Source organism: Acanthaster planci, linkage group LG13, assembly GCF_054643075.1.
Source record: "Acanthaster planci isolate LZ-2023a linkage group LG13, COTS_SCS, whole genome shotgun sequence".
Lineage (NCBI taxonomy): Eukaryota > Metazoa > Echinodermata > Asteroidea > Valvatida > Acanthasteridae > Acanthaster > Acanthaster planci.
This window is the reverse complement of record NC_141789.1, coordinates 15294452-15321907: the sequence shown is the minus strand read 5'-3', so window position 1 is coordinate 15321907 and position 27456 is coordinate 15294452. Positions and strand designations below refer to the sequence as shown.

General features: G+C 41.9%; 2 protein-coding genes across 11 annotated transcripts in view; one reads left to right on the top strand and one right to left on the bottom strand.

Annotated features, from left to right (window-relative positions):
- The window catches only part of kndc1 (kinase non-catalytic C-lobe domain containing 1), a 31278-nt gene extending 26634 nt beyond the window's left edge, over nucleotides 1-4644 (top strand). For both annotated transcript variants that reach the window (XM_022224881.2, XM_087145240.1), the window contains exons 13-17: nucleotides 432-641; nucleotides 752-991; nucleotides 1348-1470; nucleotides 1678-1895; nucleotides 2322-4644. In XM_022224881.2, the coding sequence (XP_022080573.2) occupies nucleotides 432-641; nucleotides 752-991; nucleotides 1348-1470; nucleotides 1678-1895; nucleotides 2322-2553 (1023 nt within the window). In that variant the 3' untranslated portion in view covers nucleotides 2554-4644. The remainder of the gene's footprint in view (nucleotides 1-431; nucleotides 642-751; nucleotides 992-1347; nucleotides 1471-1677; nucleotides 1896-2321) is intronic.
- Nucleotides 23-25579, bottom strand: wdr11 (WD repeat domain 11). Of its 9 annotated transcripts, XM_022224885.2 has the most exons (28): nucleotides 25381-25579; nucleotides 24544-24613; nucleotides 23947-24142; nucleotides 23657-23830; nucleotides 23267-23474; nucleotides 22887-23090; nucleotides 22367-22500; nucleotides 21360-21700; nucleotides 20851-21055; nucleotides 20571-20655; nucleotides 20139-20318; nucleotides 19855-19963; nucleotides 19245-19347; nucleotides 18343-18586; nucleotides 16050-16164; nucleotides 15517-15685; nucleotides 13435-13546; nucleotides 12721-12771; nucleotides 11737-11841; nucleotides 9764-9986; nucleotides 9375-9569; nucleotides 9092-9187; nucleotides 8543-8708; nucleotides 8269-8366; nucleotides 7729-7874; nucleotides 7295-7374; nucleotides 6686-6831; nucleotides 23-1001 (listed from the first exon to the last, which is right to left on the bottom strand). In XM_022224885.2, the coding sequence occupies exons 1-27, from the start codon at nucleotides 25443-25445 to the stop codon at nucleotides 6689-6691; spliced, it is 4017 nt and encodes a 1338-aa protein (XP_022080577.2). In that variant the 5' UTR covers nucleotides 25446-25579; the 3' UTR covers nucleotides 23-1001; nucleotides 6686-6688. The 9 variants fall into 9 exon arrangements, with proteins under 9 accessions (XP_022080577.2, XP_022080576.2, XP_022080578.2 ...); XM_022224884.2 differs by lacking the exon at nucleotides 23-1001 and having other exon boundaries at nucleotides 5435-6831; XM_022224886.2 differs by lacking the exon at nucleotides 23-1001 and having other exon boundaries at nucleotides 5435-6831; nucleotides 12721-12768.
- Nucleotides 25580-27456: the final 1877 nt, after the last annotated feature.

The window sequence follows — 27456 nt, the reverse complement described above, 5'->3', positions numbered from 1 at the left end:
AACAAAGTAACAAAACTATCAGTTTAACCTCATCTTTTATAACACCAAATTCTTGTCTTTCTGAATCAAAGATTGTTAAAAAGATGATAAAAAGCTGCGGAGTGTGTGCATCCTTTCTAAGTTTGAATCAGTTGATTGTCCATTTAAGTAACGGCTGAACTAAATACATGGAACTGATCAACATGTATGAATATCAATGACATCATTGTGCCACGTAGTTCTTTGAAAAAAGGAAATTCAGTCAATTTCCTGACACCACCACATTCAGAGAATACATCTGAACTTCTCAATAAATCGCAAGTCAAGTCAGAATAAAGAGCACTACAGCCAACACAGTAATCACCTGCATCAGCCTGGAAATTTATCGTCATTTTTGTGAACTCGCATACAGTTTTTATTTCCTTGAAACTTCCCGTTTGATTTCTTTGCAGGTGTCCGGGCCCAAAAACTCTAAAGGTCTCCTGGGTACCTCTGGGCGTGGCAAACTGAAGGCTGGCATCATGTCTTGTCTCTCCAAGAAGGATTCCTCCAAGCGTGTTGACAGTGCCTACCTTCCTGCTGTATCCATGGAGAAGGATGGTTTCTCTCTCAATGACCATACCTCTCTGGCAGTGGCCCACCAGCTCACTTTGCTACAGCAGGTGAAGAGAAATGAAGTCTTTTTTCCAGTCAGCGGCCCATCTGATTGAGGGCGCTGTTACCGTTGATTGTTTTTTTTGTTGTGTGACATATTGTTGGTCTCCATATCCAGGAGCTTTTCCATTTGGTTCATCCCGTCCACTACCTCAACTCACGCTGCAAGGGCATAGGGGTCAACACCAACTATGACACGGCTGGAGGCAAAGGCCAGCCTGGTACTGATGGTGGCGAGACACCCAGCCTGTTTGCGTCTCCACTGGGTGAGGATGGAGCAGTTAAAGCTTTGTTGGATTATGCCAAGGACGTTTCGCGTTGGGTGTCTGCTGAGGTTGTTAGCTGCAGCTCCGTCAAGGTGAATTGATCTGTTTTAAGGAAAGCGAAATGATTTGACGTCACAAAAATTTGGCAGCGAAATTCTGCCCAAGTTGAATTGTGCTCAAGAAATTTGCCGTACAAATATTTCATCTGACGTCATAGATTCATGTTCATGCTCGATTTGTGCAAACTATGAATCGGCCATAAATGTGTTCATGCTGCCGAGGCTACAGAACCAAAATGCCGCTGGCAAGATATGAAAGCATGAATTTTTACCTAACTTACAACTTGTGCAAACATTTTTCCCTGTCCTCTTGAAGTAATTGAAGATTGCTGTTGGTGTGGAAAGTTCCACTGTTTCTAAAGGTATCACATTTTGTCCTTTTATTTTAGACCCAGCTAGTTCACCTGTCCAAGTTCATCAATGTGGCAAAGGCTTGCTATGATTTGAGGAACTTTGCCACCTGTGTCCAAATACTAGATGCGCTGGACAGTCTTATCGTCAGACAAGTTCCTGTAAGTCAGAATTTTTTTCTTGGATATTTCTATGCATACTTCAGTCATGTTGGCAATTCTTGTAAAGCGTTCCAACTCATAAGGGCTTAGATATACAGTACACAGGTGAAATCCTACTGTGCGCATAACTTCAACTTTTTCTCCACAACTAAAATTTCAATGACCAGATATGTTGTTCGTTCATTATCTATTTCATCTTCATCCTAGGCATGGCGTAACCTCCCCTCCAAGGTGGTCACATTGTATGAAGAACTCTGTGCAGGCAAGGTGCTCCTTCAAGGAGACAGCGAGAGTCTCATCAAGGGAGATGCTCACAAGGGATCACCAACCTTGCCCTCCACTCTGCTCTTCTTGATGCATGTACAACAGCTGGAGATTGGTGGTTTCACTTTAGCTAACGGCATGTATAAATGGACCAAGATGAAGTAAGTAGGCATCTTGATCATGTCTCACCCAAATTTAAGGGCAATGCTAAGTGCACTGTTTCCTGCTGAGGAAAGTCTCGAAACATATCTGTTCCACTGTTAATGCAAGTGAAATTTAGTTTAAAAGCTGTAGATGTTAGCATTTGTGTCGTACAATAAGTAGCTTCCACTCTCTTGAAAGGATATAAGCAAACTTAATTTTCAGTTGTCAGATCACTAAATGGACAGGTGAGGTCTTTAGTTCCATTTTTGAGTTGAGATAAATATGAATCACAGTTACCTGCATTAATTTGCACCATTTGTTTACTTTTGCTTTTCTTGCATACCAAAATGAAAAAACAAGTCTCTCTTTAGTCTGTGGATTATTTAGGAAATGTACCTTTGTTTCAAATCATTCGTCTGTATCAACCATATTTCTCTTTCCAGATCGATTGCCAAGTTCGTTGACCAAATCCGTGTATTCCAAGAACATGCTTTCACTTTTGACCCCAACAAAGAGCTTCAAGACCTGTTAAGACAGCGCATTCTAGAGTGCTGCGATCAAGACATTCATGTCTTAGCTGCAAGACACAGCTCCAACTTCCATCAGTTACAGTCAGACAAGAGCTCACGTAGATTGCAGAATGCATTTCAGAAGGTCAGAGCAACACTGCACTAGATTACTCTCTTGAAATGCCACAGATGCTACAGAAAGCTGGAGACGTTATTTTTTAACTTTGCCATTTTGACTGCTATCACAAGAATGTCTTTTACACAAAGTTTTTTGTAAATGTGCATCTGCATAATTGAACTGCTCCCCATACACTTGTGAGTTCTATCTTGATATGTTCAAGTCAAAGGAAATAATACAGGAAACTCCGGCTAAGTTGGCACTCTCGGGATTTAAGACATTATGACGACTCACGCGAATGCTGACTTGTGCTGTAAGTCGTCATTTTGCTGACTTACATGTATACGTACACATGTATTGCCTATATACATTATGATTCCTTGCACTAATTCAATGGCTTTGATTTACCCTGGTTTATTTCTACCTCCATGGTCGATCCCAGCAAATTCATTCTCAGTTGTTGTCCTCGTGGGTTTCAAATTCAATAATTGATCTTGTGCCCCTAAGGACAAAGCAAGGACGGCAAGCCACTTGCGTATCACATCACGTCTCTTCAGTACAGTACATATGTACATGTACGTGATACAGTTACGGTACAGAAAACATACACTCATCCACACACATTGGTTAAGTCCATTCAATATAGTCGGGATACCAGACCCAATGATTCTGACTACCTGACGAATCATTATCAAGGGTCCTCAGGGAATCTTTAGGCAGGGAACCAGGCTACGTTCAATAAGGCGACCCCCAAAATCATATGCAGCAAGCTATGAGACGGAGAGAACCCCCCTGCTTTATGTTGGTCATTGTCTCGCAGGAATCTGGGGAATTCCTTTCAGACATCTTGGGGGGATGTGTTAAGTAACAATAGTCTGGAATGTGTATAGGGATTGGACATGTTGGGAGGGGTACCCCTTGGTCTCATTTCTTGCTGGGTATACCCAAAATGGACAGAGCGCATGCATGTAGCACTAAAGGGGTTACTGGTATTGATGAACTCGTGCTGGCCACGCGCACGGGACTTGTCATTTGATACTTCTTGGCAACTGCAGCAAAGGAAACTGATCGCGAAGCATGATTTTGTTTTAATGCCGACTTACATGAAATGACGACTTAAAAATGAAATTTTCAATGAAAATGCATTACAGGTAATCAGGACTTTTGTCAAAAGGCCAACTTAGACGATATGACGAGTTATGCGATGCCAACTTAGTTGGAGTTTACTGTATTTGTCCGTCCTGGAAATCCTTGTCAAATACTTCGCTACTTCTTTCCTGAAGTTTCTACTTCAATGTAAATCTTTCCTTTTTGTGTACAAAGGACAACTTTGTGACATACTTTTAGTATTTTGAATATCTAGGGTATTACTTTTGTTTCCTTTTCACATTCCGTCCAGAGTCTTTCTTTAAATCATTCTGTACAATCAAGTATTTACAGTCCAAGTTTTATGTCAGAGCATATTTTTTTAAGACAAATGATATGATGAAAATTTGTGTTCTTATTTATAGCATTTGGCAATAATTTTCACATTTCTCCCAATTTAATGTCAAACACTGATAATTCTTAGAATGATCATCATAACATTCATACATCACAGTATTTGGTTTGTAAAAATACTTCTGCTTTATCAGTGAGAACGCTGCCGTTTGCTTTCAGTATATTTCATTTCAGACTCGTCATTATTTATTGCTTTGGATGTTTCACCTACTATATTGGTACCATTTTTGAATTTGGTTCCAAAATCAGGGTACAGGGTTTATCAGAATAAAAAGTAGACTTTCAGAAAATTACCATAAAAATAACTACACCCTTCACCAACAGGTACAACAAGAGGTTTGAAACTTGTTGCTATTTTTTTCATGGTAATCTTTCTGAGAGTACTTTTTTGATACACCCTGTAAATAAATGCTGTATTATGCCAAATAGTCTGACACCTGAGGTGTAGTGGAATATTTGTAGGCATGCATATGTCATGCTTTTTCTTAGTACTCATTGCCACAGTTTTAGTGAAAAATGTGTTTGTCTACGACTATTCCAGGATGTAATGAGTGGCCATTTTCTGTCGCTGTATGTATAGATATGTTGGTTTAAAGTATTTGTACAAATTGTAAAATAAATAGACAGATATTGAAGGAATGAAGTTGGTTTTGTCGTCGGGCTGCTGCTATGGCGGCGGCAGCAGCAGCAGAGGAGCGACTACAATTTGGTCTTCAAATGGCAACAACTTTGCTAGAGGTGTGCTTGAACTTACAACTTCTACGACACCATACCAGTGCTCTGCCAACTAGGCTAGCCGGCACTAAGTTGTTGCTGGCTTTTCCCGTTTGCCACTCTCTCTTTCCCGATACAATTTCTTTCATAATTTACATAGTTCCTCCTTGGAGTGATCCCTGTTCAGGACTTCCCATCTTGTATCGTTTTATTGGGGTGTTATCCCCATGCTACATGGTGTTTCTGGTTAGCAGCACTCCCCTCCCGAACAAACATATTAACAAATTGGAAGACCCACCAACGTAGGGCTGGATAGATCTGTTCATAGAGCACTGGTATGGTGTTCCAAAGGTCACTGATTCAAATCCCACTCCAGTCAATTTCTTTGTTCATCTTTATAATCATTTATAACCACCTAGTCAATTCCCCTTTGTAGTTTCTTTCACAATTAAAATTTTGTCGAAGATTGATTTCTCTGCAAACAATACAGTCATACCTTTTCTATGCCAAATCAGCATTAATTTTGGTTCCAGGTACGTGTTCTTTCAAGTGACCGTGCAGGAACACATTTCAGGGACTTTGAAGCCTTTGTCTTACAATTTTACACTTCAACATTTCTTTGTGAAAAGATAAAATTGCAAGGGGTTAACCTTGCATTTTGTTAAAATTTCATCTGACACATTTTCAATCCAACAGACATTTATGAATGCTTGCAAAAGATACAAAGGTGACAATGCATCTCTTTTCTGCTTCTTCAGTACTCTTAACACACCTACATTTGATCCAAATTAAATACACGTATTTATTTTGTTGAAGTATTTATACATTCATGCAAAATATATACAGCAGGGAAACTTCACTTGCTTGTGTATGTACTTAATATTGGTTTTTAGGAGGAAGGAAAAATCTGTAGCCTGTCATAAAGAAATTCGTCAGTCATTGTTTCTTAACACCTACCAGAAGGAAACCACAAACAGAATAAGAAAATAAGAAAGGGTACATATCATATGTTGCACCTCGGTGTGCAACCTTTCAAATTCACATGTCACCAGATCCCACAAATGAGCCTTAATGAAGGTCTTTTTTTCCAGTAATTTTCTTTAAGGTTGCATTACAAAGAGCAAACTGAGCTCATCCTTTGACATCGCAATGAACATGGATATTATTTGGGTGACAACGTTGAAAGTTGCAACTGATTTATCATGTGAAAGACTCTTCTTCAGACTTTAACCCAAAGTGACTCTGGTGACCTGTGACTTATTTGCAAGACTGGGTCATATACAAGGTAAAATATTTTACAGATGCAATGGGGTAAGGAAGAGACAAGATATGCCTTGATACAATTTTTTTTATGAGGAGGAAGAAGGGAATGGGAATGGAATAGTGAAAGGTTTTCCTGTTTTATGGTACAACAGTTGAAATCATTTTCATAATCTGGAGTTATGCTTAAAAACGATCCATGTAAATGTCTAATAAGTCCCACAAGAGTTAATTTTGTAAATGCTTTTGGGCATGTTCATTCATACTTGGTTTAATTCAATGTAAAAAGAGAAAAGACCTTCAGAGAATAATACTTTGAATCCTCGCCAAAAACTTGCTGGCAAGCAATAAATAAACTTGCACTGAAGGTCACCAAGAGCGAACAAAACCTTGACCTTTTAATTTTTGCCTGCTTCATTTTCTGCAGTGTGTACAAAATCCACCTTACCAGCAAAATATAATAGTGCTCATACCTTCAGTTGATAACAACTTCACAGTTGGGGCTAATTCTTCAGGCGTCAAGCCATGCCATTTTCCAGTAACTCTCTACTACTTTTGGCTTCTTTGTTGCAAGCAGTCAGCATTTTTCAGAATCACTGATCATATCTTCTCTTCTGTGTCATCACTTCATCCCTTCTTGTGATGTCAAATTTCTACTACTTCATTGGTATAATTATTGAGTGCCTTGAGTAAACCCCTGATTCACCTGTTAGTCTTCCATCCACTCCAGATCCTGGTTGACTTTCTGTGCCTTCTCGGCTGCCTTATTGCAGTAGTAACCGTAGGCTTTACGGTTACCCAACGCCAACAGGTAGCGGGCATACTCCAAGTACACCTTCTCAAGAAGAGTTCGTGGTTAACGATGGTTAAGGCCGACAATTAAAATCCAAGAACATGTGGAAACTATGGCAAGGGTGGTTATGATGATTATTATCAAGCCAACTATTTGAGTTTAGCAGATCTGACTTCCAAACCCTTGAGAATGTACTAAAATTTGTAAATTAAGTGGCAAACAAAAGCTTAGAGACTCACTTTAACTTGTTTTGTCTCTGTGCCATTTGGCCATTAATGAGCCCCGAGCTGAACCAAAAGAGGGCGCAATTTTCCCAGCAACGGTGGCTCCTTTAATCGGAACTGCACTTTACTGGTTCATGAACGACTAAGAGATGCGCACATTATGGGTACATCGCTACCAGCAAAATAAACACTCCCGACCAACATGGCTCTTTTCAACCAATGAGGGGGTGCTTCTGCTCAGGGTGGATAGTGAAACCAAAAATGTTAACACTGATCCTTCAGCCTCTCAAAAGGATATTTATCTCCTCTGTATCTGGCAAGACATCAAACTCTGTACAGGCCTCAGCAAACATGCCAGCTCTGTCATAATAGTGCATGCTGGTAGAAAACGAAAAAAGAAACAAAATGGTGGAAACATTTACCACAATACAGACAGAATACATATATGTTGCTTTTTAGTCGTAATGCCACTTTTATGCTAAAGGGATTTTTTTGGGGTCATTTTTGGTGAAAGCGATGTACAATGCAGTCAGGATGACAAATTGTTACCTTGATAATAACATTAATGTGCTCTAAAGCCTTCGAAAATGTGCCAATGTAAATAATATAACCACGATCATTGTCATTCCCATCAAAAGCTGTCCAATGACGGTGCTTAAAAAATTAGTCCCTACCAACACATTGGATTTGGGATGCAATGGTACTGACTGTCATGGGTAACATGCTACTGACCTCATGAGAACCTCTAAGACTTGTTGGAACTGTCCAATTGATAACAGCACTAAGATTGCTTTGGTTTTCTGGTTGACTGCTGGTGAGCAGAGATAGTCTATGTACCGACGTAGCACAACGCTGTACTCTGAAAAGGGTAGAGTTGCCTACAAGACAAAGAACAAAGAGCCAAACACCTGCTCAAAAACATTCACTGTTTGTACTCCAACCTAAGTAATCACCTGTCATTGGTCCACATCCAGGTGATGCAGAATGGACAGATACAAAACTGTTAGTTCATTCAGGTACGGTATGAATTGTAACCAAAATGTTATGAGTCAAGGTTAAAAAAATAAGTCTCTTGAATTACAAGCAACCTAAACTTAAAAATTTCATTATAACTGCAAAAAACACAAGGATACTTTCCAGGAAGGAAAAAGTTCCACCTGTTTACAATTTAGGTTTCCATGGAAATCCAAGGCAATGTACCTTCACATGAACCCTGTAGGACAAAAATTATCACCCTCATTCAGTGTTACCATGGTAACATTACCAGTTTACCTTAGCAAGCCAAACTGCTTGGTTCCATTCTCCATAGGTGATCAGATAGCGGCAGGCATCAATTCCCTTGTTGATGAGACAAAGTAGCTGAACTCCCTCTAAGAACAAATAAAACAGTCATAATATAGTCAGTTTATAGTGAAATAAATGTTACAGAGACAAAACTATTTGAGTTGGGGATATTTCTATTCAAAAAGCCTGAGTTTAATTACCATCAACATAATCCCTTTCAGGAAGTCACATGACTTGAAATAAGTTTTGGAAAGCCTTTTACCGGAGAGTTTGTTGTTAGCAATGAGACTTGTGGCCACCAGCTTAATAGTGCTTTGTGATGCCCCTGTGGATTTCACCGTAGCAACCAGACAGGCCAAGATGGAGTCTAGGTAATAACTGTCATTCTCAGCTTCCGTCTCAAGATACAACTGCACTGCTCGGTCAAACTTTGGAGAAAAGACAAAAAAAGACAAGGTAAGAATACCTAGGAAAGTTGAAAATGTACCTGGAAAACATTCTACCAGAGATTGTCTCCAAAAAGTTTTTGAAACCATTGCTGACAGAGGATGGTAGATTCCAAACACTGTGCTATGCTCCTTGAAAATCGAAGTCCAGAAAAATGATCCACTGGTTGGCTACTGTGTACATACAACCAAGAAATCCTTCAAGAACAACTGATTCCACACCAAATAAATTTTAATTTATTACATGGCCATAAAATCAAATCATTTTCTAACCAGATCTCACTGTAAGCCATAGCTGTCCTCAGTTATATCACAAAATCCTGAAAAAAGGTGCATGGTTAGGAGGTTATCTTAACAATTTCTACCTGTCCTAAAAGAATGAGGTTTTCTGCGCACTTCATTGTCTGCTCGTGGGTCGATCGTTTGCTATCATGAAGGCTCAAGCGCTCAAGTTGATATTTCTGAGAAAAAAAAACCCCAAAAAACAGATTCAGTTTATTTTTCAACAGGAAATTATTAGACACATTTTACAATTTTTTTATTCATATGAGGTGAACAGTACTACAGTCTACATTCTGAATTTGGTAACAATTCTAAATTTCAGTAATTTTAATGACTTCAAAACTCAGATAATGTCTCTTGACCCACCTGATACGACTTGCTATCACAGAGGGTATCATAGCAGGTGTCCAACAGTGGTTCCTTAATGCAAGAGCAGCTGGTAACCACCTCCTCTTCCCTGGTGTCCATCAAGAGTGACCTGTTGTTACTAGGCAGGGCACCAGGCACTTCACCTTGGAAGGGATCAGAGTGATAACCAGCTCCAGGATTGTCTGGTGTGGACTGAGATCAACAACAAAAAATATGGGAAAAAATTAGCGTGCCTGGACAAAAGCAGTCCCTGTCTCATAAAATTTTAGTTTCAAAACAGGTAATTCTTAATCAGTGGCTTTAAAAGGGGTTCTTTATATGTCTTCTCACAACCTCGACAATTTAAACAATTCTTGAGTGGTCTTATGGTGATTTTACTTACACACCTTATGGATGGGACAATTCAACCTGGCCTTCTCAGCCTTGAGATATTGCAATGCCACCGTCCAGAAAGTGGTCTCTGCCTCATCACCAAAGAGTTGTGCAGCAAGCAGACAGCGCTGGGCCGTACCATAGGGACAAACGGGGAGGTAATCTTTCATCTTCTGGGGCATGATGTCAAACTGGTCGTTGACAGCCTTTATGAAATTCTCATCTTCTGGGGTTTCACTGTAAATTAATTAACATGAGAAGGGCTAAGATTTGAAACATTCAACAAATTGGATCCAGTAACTGTACGGAAAAATTAAATGCTGATTTCACAAATTTGCAAAATAAATCAAAATTGAATACATGTATTGATGTTTTTGCAATCAGCTTTTGGTTTCAGATTACAGGAAGACCTGTTTTAGACATGTATTCTATTCCGCATCTAGCAAAACAAAAGCATCTGACTTTTGCAAATGTTCTATCGCTTCTACCACAAACACAACTTCACTTAAAGATGACAAAATATCTGTCAAAAATATTAAAAGTGACTGCTAATCTTACAAAAGAAAAATAGAGTCTTAAGAGCCTTATGGCTGAAAAGACAATGCATGCATACCTGCATGTACAAGATTTAGACACTGAAGACACAAAAAATTCAACATTTCACGAGTCATTCCACCATGTCCCAGAACAAGCTATCCCTAGAAACTACTGTTGAGAAAAATGGTTCAAGAATCTGTTTCAATTACAATCAATAATTCTTGGAAAAAAGCAGGCATAGGGGTTCTTGGCAGCAAAAAAAGTCAGTTTGTTTTGGGGGATCCTTTTGATCTGAGACACAGTGGGGATGACCAATGTTAGTGGTAGGAAAAGGAGATAAATGTATGTATCATAAGTTGATGTTAAACAAAATGCATTGGGTAGTCCGATTTGGAATTTAACTGAAAAATCTCATATTAGTAACGGACAGAAAAAGGGGTTTACTTCAAAAAGAAGCAGCCCAAAATGACACTTGAGGGCGCTCTTTCATACTTTGTAAAATTTACATCATGTTATACCATAAAGCCTATGAAACGCTCCCTCTACAACAGATAAAGCAGCCTTGCAATTAGAACCCAACTAACAGACTGTGCATACCTATGACTTCAGAGCGCCCTCTGGTGTTTTCTGCATATCAACATGTTACATTATTTATAAAATCATTAGTTCGTTCCATGCACGGCTATTCTGTTCCAAAAGAACAGTTGAAGGTCAGAGGCAGGAGTTAACCACTGACCTGTTGACAAATAATACAACATAGCTATGACAACATGCGCAAAATAAAATGTTTGCAGATGAGAGATGAAATGAGGTGCAGGGATGATTGATGACGATATGTTTACAAGCAGTGTGGTCAACGACAGTACTTGTGCATGGTTTAAGGTGTTACATTATTTCATAAATACTTTTCTTGAATACAATTTTTTAAAACCAAAGCCATATATTATCACAGGGTCTAACCACGTTTGACTTGAAAGTTTACAATTGAGTTCAAACTCGCCAGAGATAAAGTAATTATGATCTTGTACCTGCAAATTGGTGCTTCAAAAGATATCACCTTTTATTGCAAAATGAGCATAAATGTTTTGAATAAAGGACTATTTCTGACTTACTTCGGATATTCCTAATGCAGTAAGATTTTTGAACCTGACACGTCTTTGCAATAACAACTTTTAAGAATTAGATTATGTATCAAGAACTTTGTGCCATAGATGCTCAATTCTATAGACAGGGGTTTCCACCAACTACAACCATTCATGCTACAGTCTATGTGCCACAATTCTGTTTTGAGGGCACTATTTCACATCACAACTGGGCAAGCAGTAAACAATGAGGGCAGTATTTCACATCACAACTGGGCAAGCAGCAAGCAATGAGGGCAGTATTTCATGCACGTTTTGAGCCAAAGTGTGACCAATCGCTGACGATGCAATCATACAGCGCCATTTACCAACGTTCTGGTTCCTCCTCTGTCTCGCTATCAAGCACACTATCAATCACGCTATCATCATCAGCTGCAGTGGGCAGATTGGCGAGCCAAGCGGGTTCATGGAAACTGCCCATGGTGTGTATGTAAGGAAGAGATAGGATGGGAGGGTAGGAATCCAGATAGTGAGGGAAGAGAGAGACATGGGAATAGAGCTGGTTATTGGAGTCAACTTGCCTTTTTAACTCAGAAATATGTTAAAAGTAACAAAAGAAATATATCAACTTTCCAGTGGCTCCAACTACAAAGAATTTTCAGATCAATTAATGGGATGACACTCACACTGTTGCTATTGAAAATTATCTGATTTCTTTATCTTTGTACAAGGTTTACTTATCAAAGGTTAACATTCAGACTGTACAAATGATCAGTAGGGTCAAAGGTGACTGCAGCTTTATATCAGCTGGAGCAAAATTGTTTCCTATTTTACGTTCATCAAAATATTCTATATTTAGTTCGTTTTCATTTTCTCCCTTAAAAAAATTCAAATTCTGTTCAAAGAAGTTTCCATATGAGTCTTCCTCATTTCAGTACTTTATCATACTATCAATCAAATGTTGCACATTTTCATCTGCTCTGCTTGACATGTAACATACTTTTGATAAATGAAAAAAAGTGAACAACAGATGAAATCTTTTCTTCAGTGTTTTCTAATGCTCTGCTATAAGAATACCCTGCCTTGAGAAGGACGTTTCTGAGGGAACTTTTTCAGAAGAGAAGGAACATCCACTAAAGAGGACAGAGTTGGGGACCAGTTGCCGAGGGGTTTCTATAAGAGGCATTGCAAGACGAAAGGTACGACTACAAAGCACGATGATGATGATGATGAGTTTGCAAAGTACCAAAAACAACAGTTATAACTCACAAAAACACAGCCAGAACAGTGGAAAGTGTGAGTTAAACAAATTTGGGATGAGGGACAGGGAAGGAATCTCTCATGGCTCTTACTGGGGGCGTCGCTTGTCCTCACTGGGGAGGGTGGATTTGACTTGAGTGCTGCTAAAGAGAAAGGTTAACATGACGACACCACCACGGGTTTGATATCATTCTTTAGGAAAACACAAACAATATGAATCCACACAGAAACAGCAACCCTATGAACAGTTTACATCTGTAACCAGCTGGTACAGTCAATGTCATTCTGATTAAACCATACAATCTTTTCAAAAGCCAGTCTCTTTTCACGAAACTGAAACCAAAAGAACTGGCTTTTCAACGATAAAGTTGAAGTGCAGTCTTTTAAAAACCATTTCAGAAACAAATGTACAACATTTGCTTGAGCTACGAGATATATCTGCCTTTGCAAAACGGCTTCCTGTTAGTGACCCAAACCTTCTCTTAGCACAAATATTTGGTGCAAAGGAATCTTTTGCCTTTGAAGTCAGTTTTAAGTAAAAAAAAAAAAAAACATCAAAGAACTTTATACAGCAGTGGGGCTGTCAAATACGCTAGTTTAGCCATAAACCCTTCAGGTGCTCTGATTTTGAATGGTCAGGGTTAATCTCAAAAACATTTCCCAATCACTTTTTGTCAAATATGCTAGTTTAGCCTTAAAACCTTCAGGTGCTCTGATTTTGAATGGTCAGGGTTAATCTCAAAAACATTTCCCAATCACTTTTTGTTTACCACAGGTCTCTAATAATTTGAGTGACTTGTACTTACTATTCCTTGCTAAGCTGTAGCGTATACTCGTCATTCCAGGGCTGATGTTGCATTGTGTACTTCATAGCCAAGGCAGCCTTGGGGGATAGTAGGTAAGGACAGAATACCGGATCTGGAGGGGAAAACAATGGCACCTGTCAGGTAAGGACAGAATACTGGATCTGGAGGGGGAAGAAATGGCACCTGTCAGGTAAGGACAGAATACTGGATCTGGAGGGGGAATTAATGGCACCTGTCAGGTAAGGACAGAATACTGGATCTGGAGGGGAAAACAATGGCACCTGTCAGGTAAGGACAGAATACTGGATCTGGAGGGGGAATAAATGGCACCTGTCAGGTAAGGACAGAATGCTGGATCTGGAGGGGGAATAAATGGCACCTGTCAGGTAAGGACAGAATACTGGATCTGGAGGGGAAAACAATGGCACCTGTCAGGTAAGGACAGAATACCGGATCTGGAGGGGGAATTAATGGCACCTGTCAGGTAAGGACAGAATACTGGATCTGGAGGGGGAAGAAATGGCACCTGTCAGGTAAGGACAGAATACCGGATCTGGAGGGGAAAACAATGGCACCTGTCAGGTAAGGACAGAATACTGGATCTGGAGGGGAAAACAATGGCACCTGTCAGGTAAGGACAGAATACTGGATCTGGAGGGGAAAACAATGGCACCTGTCAGGTAAGGACAGAATACTGGATCTGGAGGGGGAAGAAATGGCACCTGTCAGGTAAGGACAGAATGCTGGATCTGGAGGGGAAAACAATGGCACCTGTCAGGTAAGGACAGAACACTGGATCTGGAGGGGGAAGAAATGGCACCTGTCAGGTAAGGACAGAATGCTGGATCTGGAGGGGGAATAAATGGCACCTGTCAGGTAAGGACAGAATACTGGATCTGGAGGGGAAAACAATGGCACCTGTCAGGTAAGGACAGAACACTGGATCTGGAGGGGGAAGAAATGGCACCTGTCAGGTAAGGACAGAACACTGGATCTGGAGGGGGAAGAAATGGCACCTGTCAGGTAAGGACAGAATGCTGGATCTGGAGGGGGAATAAATGGCACCTGTCAGGTAAGGACAGAATGCTGGATCTGGAGGGGGAATAAATGGCACCTGTCAGGTAAGGACAGAATACCGGATCTGGAGGGGAAAACAATGGCACCTGTCAGGTAAGGACAGAATACTGGATCTGGAGGGGGAATTAATGGCACCTGTCAGGTAAGGACAGAATACTGGATCTGGAGGGGGAATAAATGGCACCTGTCAGGTAAGGACAGAATGCTGGATCTGGAGGGGGAATAAATGGCACCTGTCAGGTAAGGACAGAATACTGGATCTGGAGGGGGAATAAATGGCACCTGTCAGGTAAGGACAGAATGCTGGATCTGGAGGGGGAATAAATGGCACCTGTCAGGTAAGGACAGAATACTGGATCTGGAGGGGGAAGAAATGGCACCTGTCAGGTAAGGACAGAATACTGGATCTGGAGGGGGAATAAATGGCACCTGTCAGGTAAGGACAGAATACTGGATCTGGAGGGGGAATAAATGGCACCTGTCAGGTAAGGACAGAATACTGGATCTGGAGGGGGAAGAAATGGCACCTGTCAGGTAAGGACAGAATACTGGATCTGGAGGGGGAATAAATGGCACCTGTCAGGTAAGGACAGAATACTGGATCTGGAGGGGGGAATAAATGGCATCTTTCAATTCCAAAAAGAAATGACTTGAAGCTAAATGAGCTCTTTGAATGTTGCACAGCCATAAAGTGGTGAAAATGGGTAAAACACTGCACCAGATAAACAAAGGAGTTGCCTTCGGTACTTGTAGATTCTAACTTCAAAGTCTGTGATGAGCTGAAGTCCAAGTATTTCAAAGGTTTATATTTTATCATCGATTCATTAATTCTTTGTGCATTCAACTACCTCTACAACTGAATGCTAGTGCCTTTAACTTGATAAAGAAAAGCATGCTATACAAACAGATCTATCCTCTACTTTCAATCATCGACACTGATTCACATTATGGAACTTGTAACTTATTATCAAGGGTGCTAATTCTATCCGATGTCGTGTCATTTACCAGCAAATTCAGCATAGTCCATGGGAGAGCATGTGGTCTTCAGTTTGATATCATAGACTCGTATGCAGCCATCTGAGCTAACCACGATGGGTTTATCTGACGCAGCCCAGTCAGCATCAATCAGCTTGGTCTGTTCCTTGGTCACTTTCATGGAACTTGTTCCCCTAACCTAAAGACAGGTGTAAGCGAGGGAGGATGACGGTTGGTAAGATTGGTTTAAGACTTCAAACAACAAACACCACGTGGTACTGTCACTTGCGGCCATTGTCAGAGGTCAGATTAAGAGGAAACAACAGTAGTGACAGCTGAGGACTTTACTTACTTTTACTTTTTAAACTACAGTCATCTCAAGTCATTGGAGAGAAGAGTTTTTTCATGACTGATTGGGCTATATTAGAAAGTAAAACTACGCCAAAAGACAAGGACCTCAGCTACCTAGATTAATTCCAAATACAAGACTGTAGAGAATGACATCTGTGGCAACTATGCTGCATCTTCAAGCACTTAAAAATAAAAGGAAAAATTTGACATACCTCCTTGATATCCCATATGTCTAGACCTTCACTCCACAAACACAAGATCTTCAGGTTGCCTTTGCCTGGTGCAAACTTAACTTTTTTAATTGATGATCGATGAGTTGGATAGTTTCTAGATAAAAATACAAAACCACACAGCTTAATTTTCAAAAATGTTCTTACGTTCAGAGTTAGTATTTTCTCAAGCATCCCATACCCTAAGCATCCAATCTGCATCCCCCATAACCACCATCTCACCCCTACCTTGACACCCTAGCCTTCAGATCCCATACCCTAAGCATCCAATCTGCATCCCCCATAACCACCATGTCACCTTACCTTGACACCCTAGCCTTCAGATCCCATACCCGAAGCATCCAATCTGCATCCCCCATAACCACCATGTCACCTTTACCTTGACACCCTAGCCTTCAGATCCCATACCTCCAGCATCCAATCTGCATCCCCCATAACCACCATCTCACCCCTACCTTGACACCCTAGCCTTCAGATACCATACCCCGAGCATCCAATCTGCATCCCCCATAACCACCATCTCACCCCTACCTTGACACCCTAGCTTTGAGATCCCATACCCTAAGCATCCAATCTGCATCCCCCATAACCACCATCTCACCCCTACCTTGACACCCTACCCTTGAGATCCCACACCTCCAGCATCCAATCTGCATCCCCCATAACCACCATCTCACCCCTACCTTGACACCCTAGCCTGAGATCCCATACCCTAAGCATCCAATCTGCATCCCCCATAACCACCATCTCACCCCTACCTTGACACCCTAGCTTTGAGATCCCATACCCTAAGCATCCAATCTGCATCCCCCATAACCACCATCTCACCCCTCCCTTGGCACCCTAGCCTTGAGATCCCATACCCTGAGCATCCAATCTGCATCCCCCATAACCACCATCTCACCCCTACCTTGACACCCTACCCTTCAGATCCCATACCCTGAGCATCCAATCTGCATCCCCCATAACCACCATCTCACCCCTACCTTGACACCCTAGCTTTGAGATCCCATACCCTAAGCATCCAATCTGCATCCCCCATAACCACCATCTCACCCCTACCTTGACACCCTAGCCTTCAGATCCCATACCCTAAGCATCCAATCTGCATCCCCCATAACCACCATGTCACCCCTACCTTGACACCCTAGCCTTCAGATCCCATACCTCCAGCATCCAATCTGCATCCCCCATAACCACCATCTCACCCCTACCTTGACACCCTAGCCTTCAGATCCCATACCCTGAGCATCCAATCTGCATCCCCCATAACCACCATCTCACCCCTACCTTGACACCCTAGCTTTGAGATCCCATACCCTAAGCATCCAATCTGCATCCCCCATAACCACCATCTCACCCCTACCTTGACACCCTAGCCTTGAGATCCCATACCTCCAGCATCCAATCTGCATCCCCCATAACCACCATCTCACCCCTACCTTGACACCCTAGCCTGAGATCCCATACCCTAAGCATCCAATCTGCATCCCCCATAACCACCATCTCACCCCTACCTTGACACCCTAGCTTTGACATCCCATACCCTAAGCATCCAATCTGCATCCCCCATAACCACCATCTCACCCCTACCTTGACACCCTAGCCTTGAGATCCCATACCCTGAGCATCCAATCTGCATCCCCCATAACCACCATCTCACCCCTACCTTGACACCCTAGCTTTGAGATCCCATACCCTAAGCATCCAATCAACATCCCCCATAACCACCATCTCACCCCTACCTTGACACCCTAGCCTGAGATCCCATACCTCCAGCATCCAATCTGTATCCCCCATAACCACCATCTCACCCCTACCTTGACACCCTAGCCTTCAGATCCCATACCCTAAGCATCCAATCAACATCCCCCACCACCACCTTCTCACCCCTACCTTGACACCCTAGCCTTCAGATCCCATACCTCCAGCATCCAATCTGCATCCCCCATAACCACCATCTCACCCCTACCTTGACACCCTAGCTTTGAGATCCCATACCCTAAGCATCCAATCTGCATCGCCCATAACCACCATCTCACCCCTACCTTGACACCCTAGCCTGAGATCCCATACCTCCAGCATCCAATCTGCATCCCCCATAACCACCATCTCACCCCTACCTTGAGACCCTAGCCTTCAGATCCCATACCCTAAGCATCCAATCAACATCCCCCACAACCACCATCTCACCCCTACCTTGACACCCTAGCCTTCAGATCCCATACCTCCAGCATCCAATCTGCATCCCCCATAACCACCATCTCACCCCTACCTTGACACCCTCGCCTTGAGATCCCAAACTCCAAGCATCCCGTCAGCATCGCCCATCACCAGTGTCTCTCCTTTCCATGTCATGCAGGTGATGGACCCCAGTCCACTGTCTGACGGTAACCGTGAACCTTCCTTGACCAAGCTGCCTTCTACCCAGAAGTGATGCAACATGCGGTTGCTCTCAGCAAAGAAGAAATGTTCCCTGGTGGCTGTGACCTGTGACATCTTACTATCACCGCTGCCATCTGTAATGAGAAACTTAACCATTGAACGGGCATTTAACCTTAAAGGGTTCAGCATTGTTCAACTGCCAGACTGGAGGGTGGCAGGGGTCCAGACTGGAGGGTGGCAGGGGTCCAGACTGATGGGTGGCAGGGGTCCAGACTGGAGGGTGGCAGGGGTCCAGACTGATGGGTGGCAGGGGTCCAGACTGGAGGGTGGCAAGGGTCCAGACTGGAGGGTGGCAGGGGGTCCAGACTGGAGGGTGGCAGGGGGTCCAGACTGGAGGGTGGCAGGGGGTCCAGACTGGAGGGTGGCAGGGGTCCAGACTGGAGGGTGGCAGGGGTCCAGACTGATGGGTGGCAGGGGTCCAGACTGGAGGGTGGCAAGGGTCCAGACTGGAGGGTGGCAGGGGGGCCAGACTGGAGGGTGGCAGGGGTCCAGACTGGAGGGTGGCAGGGGTCCAGACTGGAGGGTGGCAGGGGTCCAGACTGGAGGGTGGCAGGGGTCCAGACTGGAGGGTGGCAGGGGTCCAGACTGATGGGTGGCAGGGGTCCAGACTGGAGGGTGGCAGGGGTCCAGACTGGAGGGTGGCAGGGGTCCAGACTGGAGGGTGGCAGGGGTAGAAATGTAAATTAAGATTTTTAAAAAAACAACGACGGGATTTTGAGTATCCACACATACCTAGGATATGAGAACTTCCTGAAGCATCCAGTAGGGAGGAGCTACCAACAGTCTCTTGGATGGACACGGCCGAACGCTTCTTGTGATGAGTTGGGGACCATTCCTAAAACAGAAACAATGCTAGACAGATCAACTGACTGATAACAGCACCTTGGTGCACATGTCTATGCTATTATTATTAATCATTTCTGGTAATGACACCAAGGATTCCTCAAAAGCACCCTAGACACTGTAGCTCACAAGCCTGAAGAAACCTGTAGAGAGGAGCAGTTACAGTTTTAGAGGTGGGAGGAAAACCCCAAAGGAATATTCTGGGTAAAACCCACGGAATCAGGTAGGGACTGAAAACCCAATCCACATGTGGACCGGGCTGGGAATTGAACCCCAACCGCAGAGGTGGAAGGCGAGGAAAGAACCAGTACGCCAATCTGACTCCCCAATTAAAACATTGATGTAAAGAAGGCCTATCAATCTTATCAATCTCAGACCCCTTCAAAAGTCATCTGGCTATGGAAGATTTTAAAAGATGGAGGAAGGTTGGAAAAAGATGCCTTGGCAGCTATGTTTCAGTAAGTCAAGGACTCCTAGATGAAAACATGGACTATCTTACCAGTGCTGTGATGATGGGGAAATTAGCTGGCATCTCTCGAAGAATAGTCCTGTTCTTCAAATCCCAAATCTCAAACGGCTTCTCCTTCAACATCACAATGAAGTACTGCCTGTAATCACAATGAGCACATTCTGCCTAAAATTATCTACAAAACGTTTCTTCAATTATTTAAAATTAACATTCATGTGACATTTTACAATAAACTAAGTTTCAAGTGCTTCATAATCAAGGAAACATATTTTTGTTGAATCCATCCCCAAATGCAACTTTGTATCAATACTTACTTTAAGTGGGATACTTTGACAGCCTCAATTGGAGCCTCATCTCCTTTATGCCCCCGCAATGGAATGGTACGACCCGTCAGAAGATCAAGGAGTAATAGCTCATTACGGACTAGACCATTGCTTGGTGGGTTGGGATAGCTGTAGGATAGGAAGCTGGTCAAACTCACCCACTCAATACCCCTGCAAAGAAAGGAGTAAAATGCAACCTAATACATGAGTAGAAGCTTGAAAATGTGACACATTTAATTTGAGTATTCAATGAAAGAACACACTTTAGTGTGTTAAACAAGGATATATCTTAGTACAATAATGCAGTTTTAATGTGTAAGATTCAATTCTACACTGTCGATAGGGACAGTAACATTTGGTTGAATAAAGACTGATAAATAAAATTTTAAATTGAAACAGAAACTAGCAAGCATTTGTCCACACCTTACTGAGCAAGTGTGGATGTTATACTCCCGCCACAAGGAACCTGTTGTCAAATTATACACCTGCACAAGACCAGTAGAAGAACCTGAAATATAAAAAAGCAATAAACAACCAAATGAGCAGTGTGGCCTAAACAGAGTACTGTCATAATTCAAAGTAACTCAATTCCCCCCCAAAATATTTGGATTTGTAAGATGTTCAGTTCTCAAGTACGGATGGTTCCAGAGAGATGATTAATTTGGAAGGGGGCGGGGGGTAAGGAAAGGGGGTAAACGCTCACCTAATGCAGCCAAGGGCTTATATTTATGTAAATTCCTTGTTGTCACTGGTGGGCACATACGGATGATGGTTGGTACTGATGCCACACCACAACTCAGACCGGTCAAGACAAACTTCAAGATCACACCACGCCCCTGCTGCTGTGGTTGGGTACTGATGGGGTCTCCTGCTACGTCTGTCTGGCATATCAAATCAGCCATGGAGATCTGTGCATAGAAATATCAAGCATGGGTGCTATTGGATGAATAATCAGCATTTCATTGAGCTTCATAACACCCTACAACCAAGTTGCTAAGGGCTGCTAAGCCAATAAAATAGCTGTTTTGCAAAAACCAGTCACCAGCTAAAGTACCCTACAAATTATATTACTTGATACTGCCTCTTGGCTTAGTTTTACTTAACACAGAAATCTGTTAAGCACTTTGCTTAAAAATTGAGCCTGGAAGGAAAGACTGTGACATAAAATATAAAAAATACTGGCATACATGCACTGAAAAATACCAATAGTACCTTAGGATGTGGCAAGATCTGGTGTCCACCTGAATTTGACAGTGGCGGGAGGAACTCAAAGTCACTGTTGGTGACACCGGGCACAATGCCTGGTGAGTACAGTGGTGACAGGACCATCTGTGTGTGGACATTACTGGTGCTACTGGGGGCATGGTCAACTGTCATCAGGGACCAGATCAAGAGCCGCCCATCGCTCATTAAGAGAGCCATCTGACGCTCAGTGGACATGCAGCAGGCTAGACCGAAGGCACGCATGTGCTTAGTGACTCGCAAGGGGTCTGATTGACAACGAAGGTCGTAGATGACATCATGGGGGTCATGTGATAGAAATGAGTCACCACCTATTGAAAGACAGTAGAAATTACACTCAAAAACAAAAAAGGAACCATTTTTCTAGTTAAAGACTGAAAGAGTTTGCAACAAAAGAGTCAGTCTGAAAAATTTCTGACAGTATAAAACGACGATTAAAAGTTTCAAAGAATTCCTGAAAATAATATTTCTAACATCTACAAGTGGGTAATTCCAGAAATTTGGGGTCCATTTTTTTTCATGTCCGTGTCAAATCTGACATATGATATTGTAAGTTCAGAACAAATTCCTAATTACCAAGAGTGATGAATTAATGTGAATTACCTGCCAAACAAACAGCAATAGTTTGAAATCAATTCCGGTGATATTTTCATATCAAATAACAAAGGTCAGATGTAACAGAGACACACAAACTTTTGAACTCCTAATTTCTGGAATTACCCAGGTAAAAACAAGACTGGTTTGCACACACATTTTGTGGACAGATGTACAATGTATAGTACAATTTTGGCATCACCATCCAAGTGAAAACATTCTAACTTGGAACAAAAACATTTCATTACACTAAGAAACAAAGACTCCTCGTACAAAAAAACTGAAATCTTGTACTGTAGGCGCAGTATGTCCAACACAATGCACTTTCAGGAATTTTGAAATCATGAGTTTCAGTATTAGGAATTAGGTTAGTGTGTTAGTACCTGTTAGTCCGACAAAGTTACCAATTTGATCGACAGGTGTTGCTGTGCTTGGGCTTGTGGAAGGTCGGGGACGACGACGAACTCGGACACTGATGCTTCCATTCTCATGGAGACACAGCAAAACATCTCGTTGTCTGGAGAAAAAATTCAAAGAAAATTACAATCTCTCTTCAGCTGTCTGATCCTGTTCAGATTCTTGGGTCTGTTTTGTTGTTAATGAATACTGCACAGAATGAGTTCCAGTTTTACCCACAGCTATGCCCTTCCTCTGTTAGATAGCTAAAAGAGTTCAAAATTTTTCTGGAAATTCTGAAAAATGGAACATCTGTATGATCTTAAACTAATACACATTACTGAAGGTTTCATACTTTCACTAATACATATTTGAACATCTCTGTGCTTGTCTTGTCCTTAAAGTCAAAATTTCCAAGTACTCCTTACCACCAAAAAAAGAAAAACTCCCAGTCCTAGAATGGACCCCAACCCTTCAAAGATCCAAGCATCTAGATGCAATACTTACTTGCAAGGGTAAACCTGTTGGAAGGGGCTGCCGCTACGTTCCATGGGGATCATCCCTACTGTCTGATAAATGTCAAGGTCTAAGACAAGAATCTCCCTAGGATACACCAGCAAGAGATGTTGCCTCCTGGACTGAAGGTAAGTCATCTGAAGACACTCATTGAGAGCGATGGGGTCTGTGTCTTCAACAGCCAGCTGAGAATTTCTAGAAATTGTAAGGAAAACATTGTTAATAATTGGACAAAACAATTCTACAAATTTGTAATATTGGATATTGATGTTTCACTATTTTTGAACATTTTACAAATTAGTCTGGCCAAGTCCCTTCAATCAGGTCTCAATTCACTCTCGACAAGATGAAGTATGAATTCAAATGATCACCTGGGCTTGTTATCTCCCACCAGCAGTCGAACCCTTCGGAACCGGTTCCCAATCTTCTTGTCTGACCCGCCTGATAGATTAGTGCTGCTTGATGAGGGACTGGGACCGCTGGTACCCGGCACTGTGATGTAGAACTTACGGCCATTGCTGGATGGCTGTTTAGTGATGCTGAAGTCATTGAGGAACAGGATACAGTCATTACCCAGCACTGTTTAACGAAGAATGTTAAAGATTCATGGTTGATTGCAAAACTTGCTTTCTTTTTTAAACGATAGATACACTGAATTTCACTCTGCTCCAAATACTTTTTAGTAATTTTACTTGCAAACGATATTTTGAGATAATTCATTCGAGTTGCATTTCATACTAGAACGGGAAAGGATTCCTTACATGCAAGATTGGAGGAATCGAAGGGGTCAAAGGTCATGGAGATGATGTTATCAGTAAATGTCTTCTTCCATAGCTTGGTACCGGTGTCAGCGTTCCAGAGTACAATGGAGTACGGTGGATGTAATGCAACCAGCAGATCATGAGAAGCATCTTGGGTTGACAACCACTCTAAATCTGTTGACAAGGGATGAAAGTCAGAGATGAACAGGAGACAAAGGTTACTAGACCTTCCAGGAACTTTTGGGGAAGAGGAAGACTTTCCATGGGTCAACAAAAGTGGTCGGCTATACCTAAGACTGGTTTGCTTCCTTCATTGAAGCTGGCTCTGTCAGAGGCATCCTTCACATCCCAGACAATGATCTGACCTCCAGCATCCGCAGTGGCGAGCCTTAGGGTGTACGGAGCATCAATGGTGTGATGATAGTTCTCCCGAGCCCATTTAACCTTCACCACATTACTCTTGTGTTTCTCAAGTGTCTGAATAACCTGTCAATTGGAGTCAAATAAAGAATAGTGCTCACTTTACACAGTACAAAACCAAACAACAGCATGTAGTTCTTGCCAAGCTGTTGTTTTCTTCAGGTAGCAACTTCCTGTCCAAAAAGTTTGCTTTATTGGAAAATGTCCCCTTACAACTTTGTCAAATTAGTCACTGTAATGTCCCTGATACCAAGTCTTGAAAAAGCTCTAAAACTTGCCATTATGATGAAGAAATGTTATTTTAATCGGAGTATTGTTAGGACAACTCTGCAAAAGAGGAAAGGAAAAACAAGGGACATTGTGGGTCCAAGTAAAGAATTACTGGCCATCAACCCTAGAGGCTCATTTGTGTTTTTGAAGGGTGAACTGGTTGGACGGACAACCATCTTGAAGACATATATGCTTACCTGGACAGCTTTGGTATCAACCACTACTACAGACGTGTGACAGCCATATGCAACCAGTGACTGCCAGCCCCTAAAAATGGAAACAAAAACTGAATGGATGAGGGAACCATAAGTATGCACTTAACGATGTTAACAGCACTGCATGTGCAGTAAGTAAGAATAAGTAACTTTCAGGGAAAGCCATGGGGAGATTCATGTCTGGTCTTATCCTTTGAACTCAGGGTCTGCTCTCTCCAAGAGGACCCTGCTATTCTTGGCTTATTCTGGTCACTCACTGGAACTTGGAAGCTTCACTGACACGTAATAAAGAATGATTACGACTTCTTTGTGTAATGTGTTTGTGGAGCATGCTGCTGGGTTAAGCTCATTATTAACCATGTCATCCCTGTGTCTCTAAATGCTTTTTAAATCCAACATTGACACTGTAGTTTCTTTCCCACTTATCATATATCATATGGCAGTATTTTCACAACTAAAGCTCCATCTTAAATTCCATGGCATGGCAGGGGAACACGAGATTAATAGGCCCCAATTAAGTACATGATGTAGGCCTACATTCATGATGAAATGTCCATCATGTCCATGCGATACGTCTGACAGTAATGTAAATATACATTTGACATGTTTGATGCACAGAGAATAATGTAATACCTTTGCAGAAGTATAACATATATAACAGAAAGGCATATACATCAGCACCCCTCCCCCGAAATGTTTATTTATTTGGGTCTAGTGCCCCATCGACTCTATCGTCAAACTATGGCTTTAACAGGCCTACAATTTCTAGCCAGTCATGCCAGTGACCCATTTCTACGATTCAAACAAGACTAAACTCACCAGTCACAGGCAATCTTATTTTGGCCATGTAAAGCACCAGTGATTGTCCTTGGAAAGATATTCATATCGATTTTCTGCAAATGAACACTGGCCGATGCTCAAGGTGTTGAACTAATCAAATTAACCATTATCGTCAGCACCACATCGAATCTATGTGAACAGCAGAACGACCTACCCAATGCGTACGTACATCAACACAATAACTGGTCCTCCGCGCCTTATATACAGCGTTTATAATAGGGACGGGGACCAGTCCAACTGCAAGACAATCCAGTCAGATGCCATACAAGTGCTACGTGGTGTTTGTGCAAAAAGACGGCCAAGCGTATGACTATCTCAGCAGTGGGAGGGGCTCTTCAAGTTTAAGCCGCGGTTTTAAGCGGACCCTCCCACTTCTTGTTTTCTTTAATGTTTGAATGTTCAGTTTGGTTTATTATTCGATTTTTCTTTCCAAAACCCTTTGACATTACCTTTCGAGTAGAGCAACTAAATCCAATCCAACCTGTTTAACAGACAAGACGAGAAGAAAACACAATTCCACCTCAAGCAGAACCTGAGCATTCCTCCTCATCGGTTGAAAAAAGCCGCGTTGGTCGGGAGTGTTCAATTTGTTGGTAGCGATGCGACCGTGACGCGTGCATTTCCTGGTCGTTCGTGAACCACCTTACAAATCTAGTTGAATTAACCCTTTTTTGTATATTTTGGCAAGAAACGACTTTTTTGAGAAGACCCCCTCACTCAACAATCGATCGGTTGTGCTTTATACATGTCGCCTGCCAGGACAGTCCAAGTTTAATCAGCTCGGGAGAGGTATAGTTGGCACATTCAATAGATTAGAGTCAGAAAAAAACATCATCTAGAAAAGCTTGTCAAGCTGATTAAAAATTTAAAATCTAATTACGTTTGTAAAAAAAAGGTCTGGAAATACTTATCAAACTCATTACAAATTTATGACCCCCAAGTATATTTGTAAAAGAGAAACGTAAACGTGACCCAGCCTTAATGGGCCTAACTTCCCGGAAATGAATAGCTTTTAAAAATGATCTACTGGCGACAGATTTGCTGAGAAACGGCAGTTCTGTATTCGTTAAACCAATACCATGCTTAATGCAACGAGTTTATCAATACATCTAGTGGGTTGGCTCTCTATCCAGTCAGTAATTGGGTGCACGTAGAGCGCTCTTTTTGCATGTATATCCCGCAAGAAACAAAACTAAGCCAGTGATGTGACGTTCATTTCACAGTCCAGTATACCTTTAGGCTGAGATTATATTTCTATCATCCCAACATTGGCTGGATTTGATCGATAACACCGTGGTTTCGGTGTCTTATGGTGGGGACTTCTGTTTTATGTCTCATCTCTTAATAACTCATTTTTGCTACCGCTTCGTCGAATTTTTTTTTTTTTCAAAATGTTCTTAAGAAATGATATTTGATGTAAAGACGATGTTGCACTGCAAATGTTTGGACTCTTCAGGCTGACCAAACAATGGCAACGACGGCGGTGGAACCAAAATGTACCTCCTGTAAACGGGTGAATTTTTTTTTTTGATAGTCCAGTAATCCGTCCCAGTATCACCCCTTCATTCACCCTGTGGCTGCCCAACTTCTTTACTCAGTACTCACCCGGCAGGACAAGAGAATCGGTCAACACTAAGAAAGTAAAATCAAAATGGATATAAAGAGGACAAAATTAAGTCGAAGGCAATCAACCGATTTTTTTTTTGCGTCAGTGTACTTGTGTTATTAGATACAAAACACCAAGAATTACAAGAGGGGATTAAAGAATAAAACCGCTGGGTAAAATAAACTTCAAAATCATTCAGCAAAGATCCCCTAAACAGTTACTATTTTTATCGAAAGACTTTTGTTCAAGGATAAGGAAAGTCTACAACAATTTTTATGTGACATTTGCTCCAAATGAGTAAGCCTGTTTTCGCGGAAAATGAAGGATAAATCGATTTGAAGCACGTAGAGTGTAGTCATATCCCGTAATTGGATTCGGTAAAATGCATACGCGCTTGAAATTCACACCATGTACAACTTGCGAGCAATAGAGCGCATTCCCAGTATAGG

Excerpts from the sequence above, each read along its gene's own strand:
- wdr11 (XM_022224885.2), bottom strand. The coding sequence starts at position 25,445 with ATGAATATCTTTCCAAGGACAATCACTGGTGCTTTACATGGCCAAAAT. Across the intron at positions 24,143-24,543 it reads TTGATACCAAAGCTGTCCAG|GTTATTCAGACACTTGAGAA; the intron begins GTAAGCATATAT and ends TCCAATTGACAG. Across the intron at positions 13,547-15,516 it reads GGACTATGCTGAATTTGCTG|ATCCGGTATTCTGTCCTTAC; the intron begins GTAAATGACACG and ends TTTCCCCTCCAG.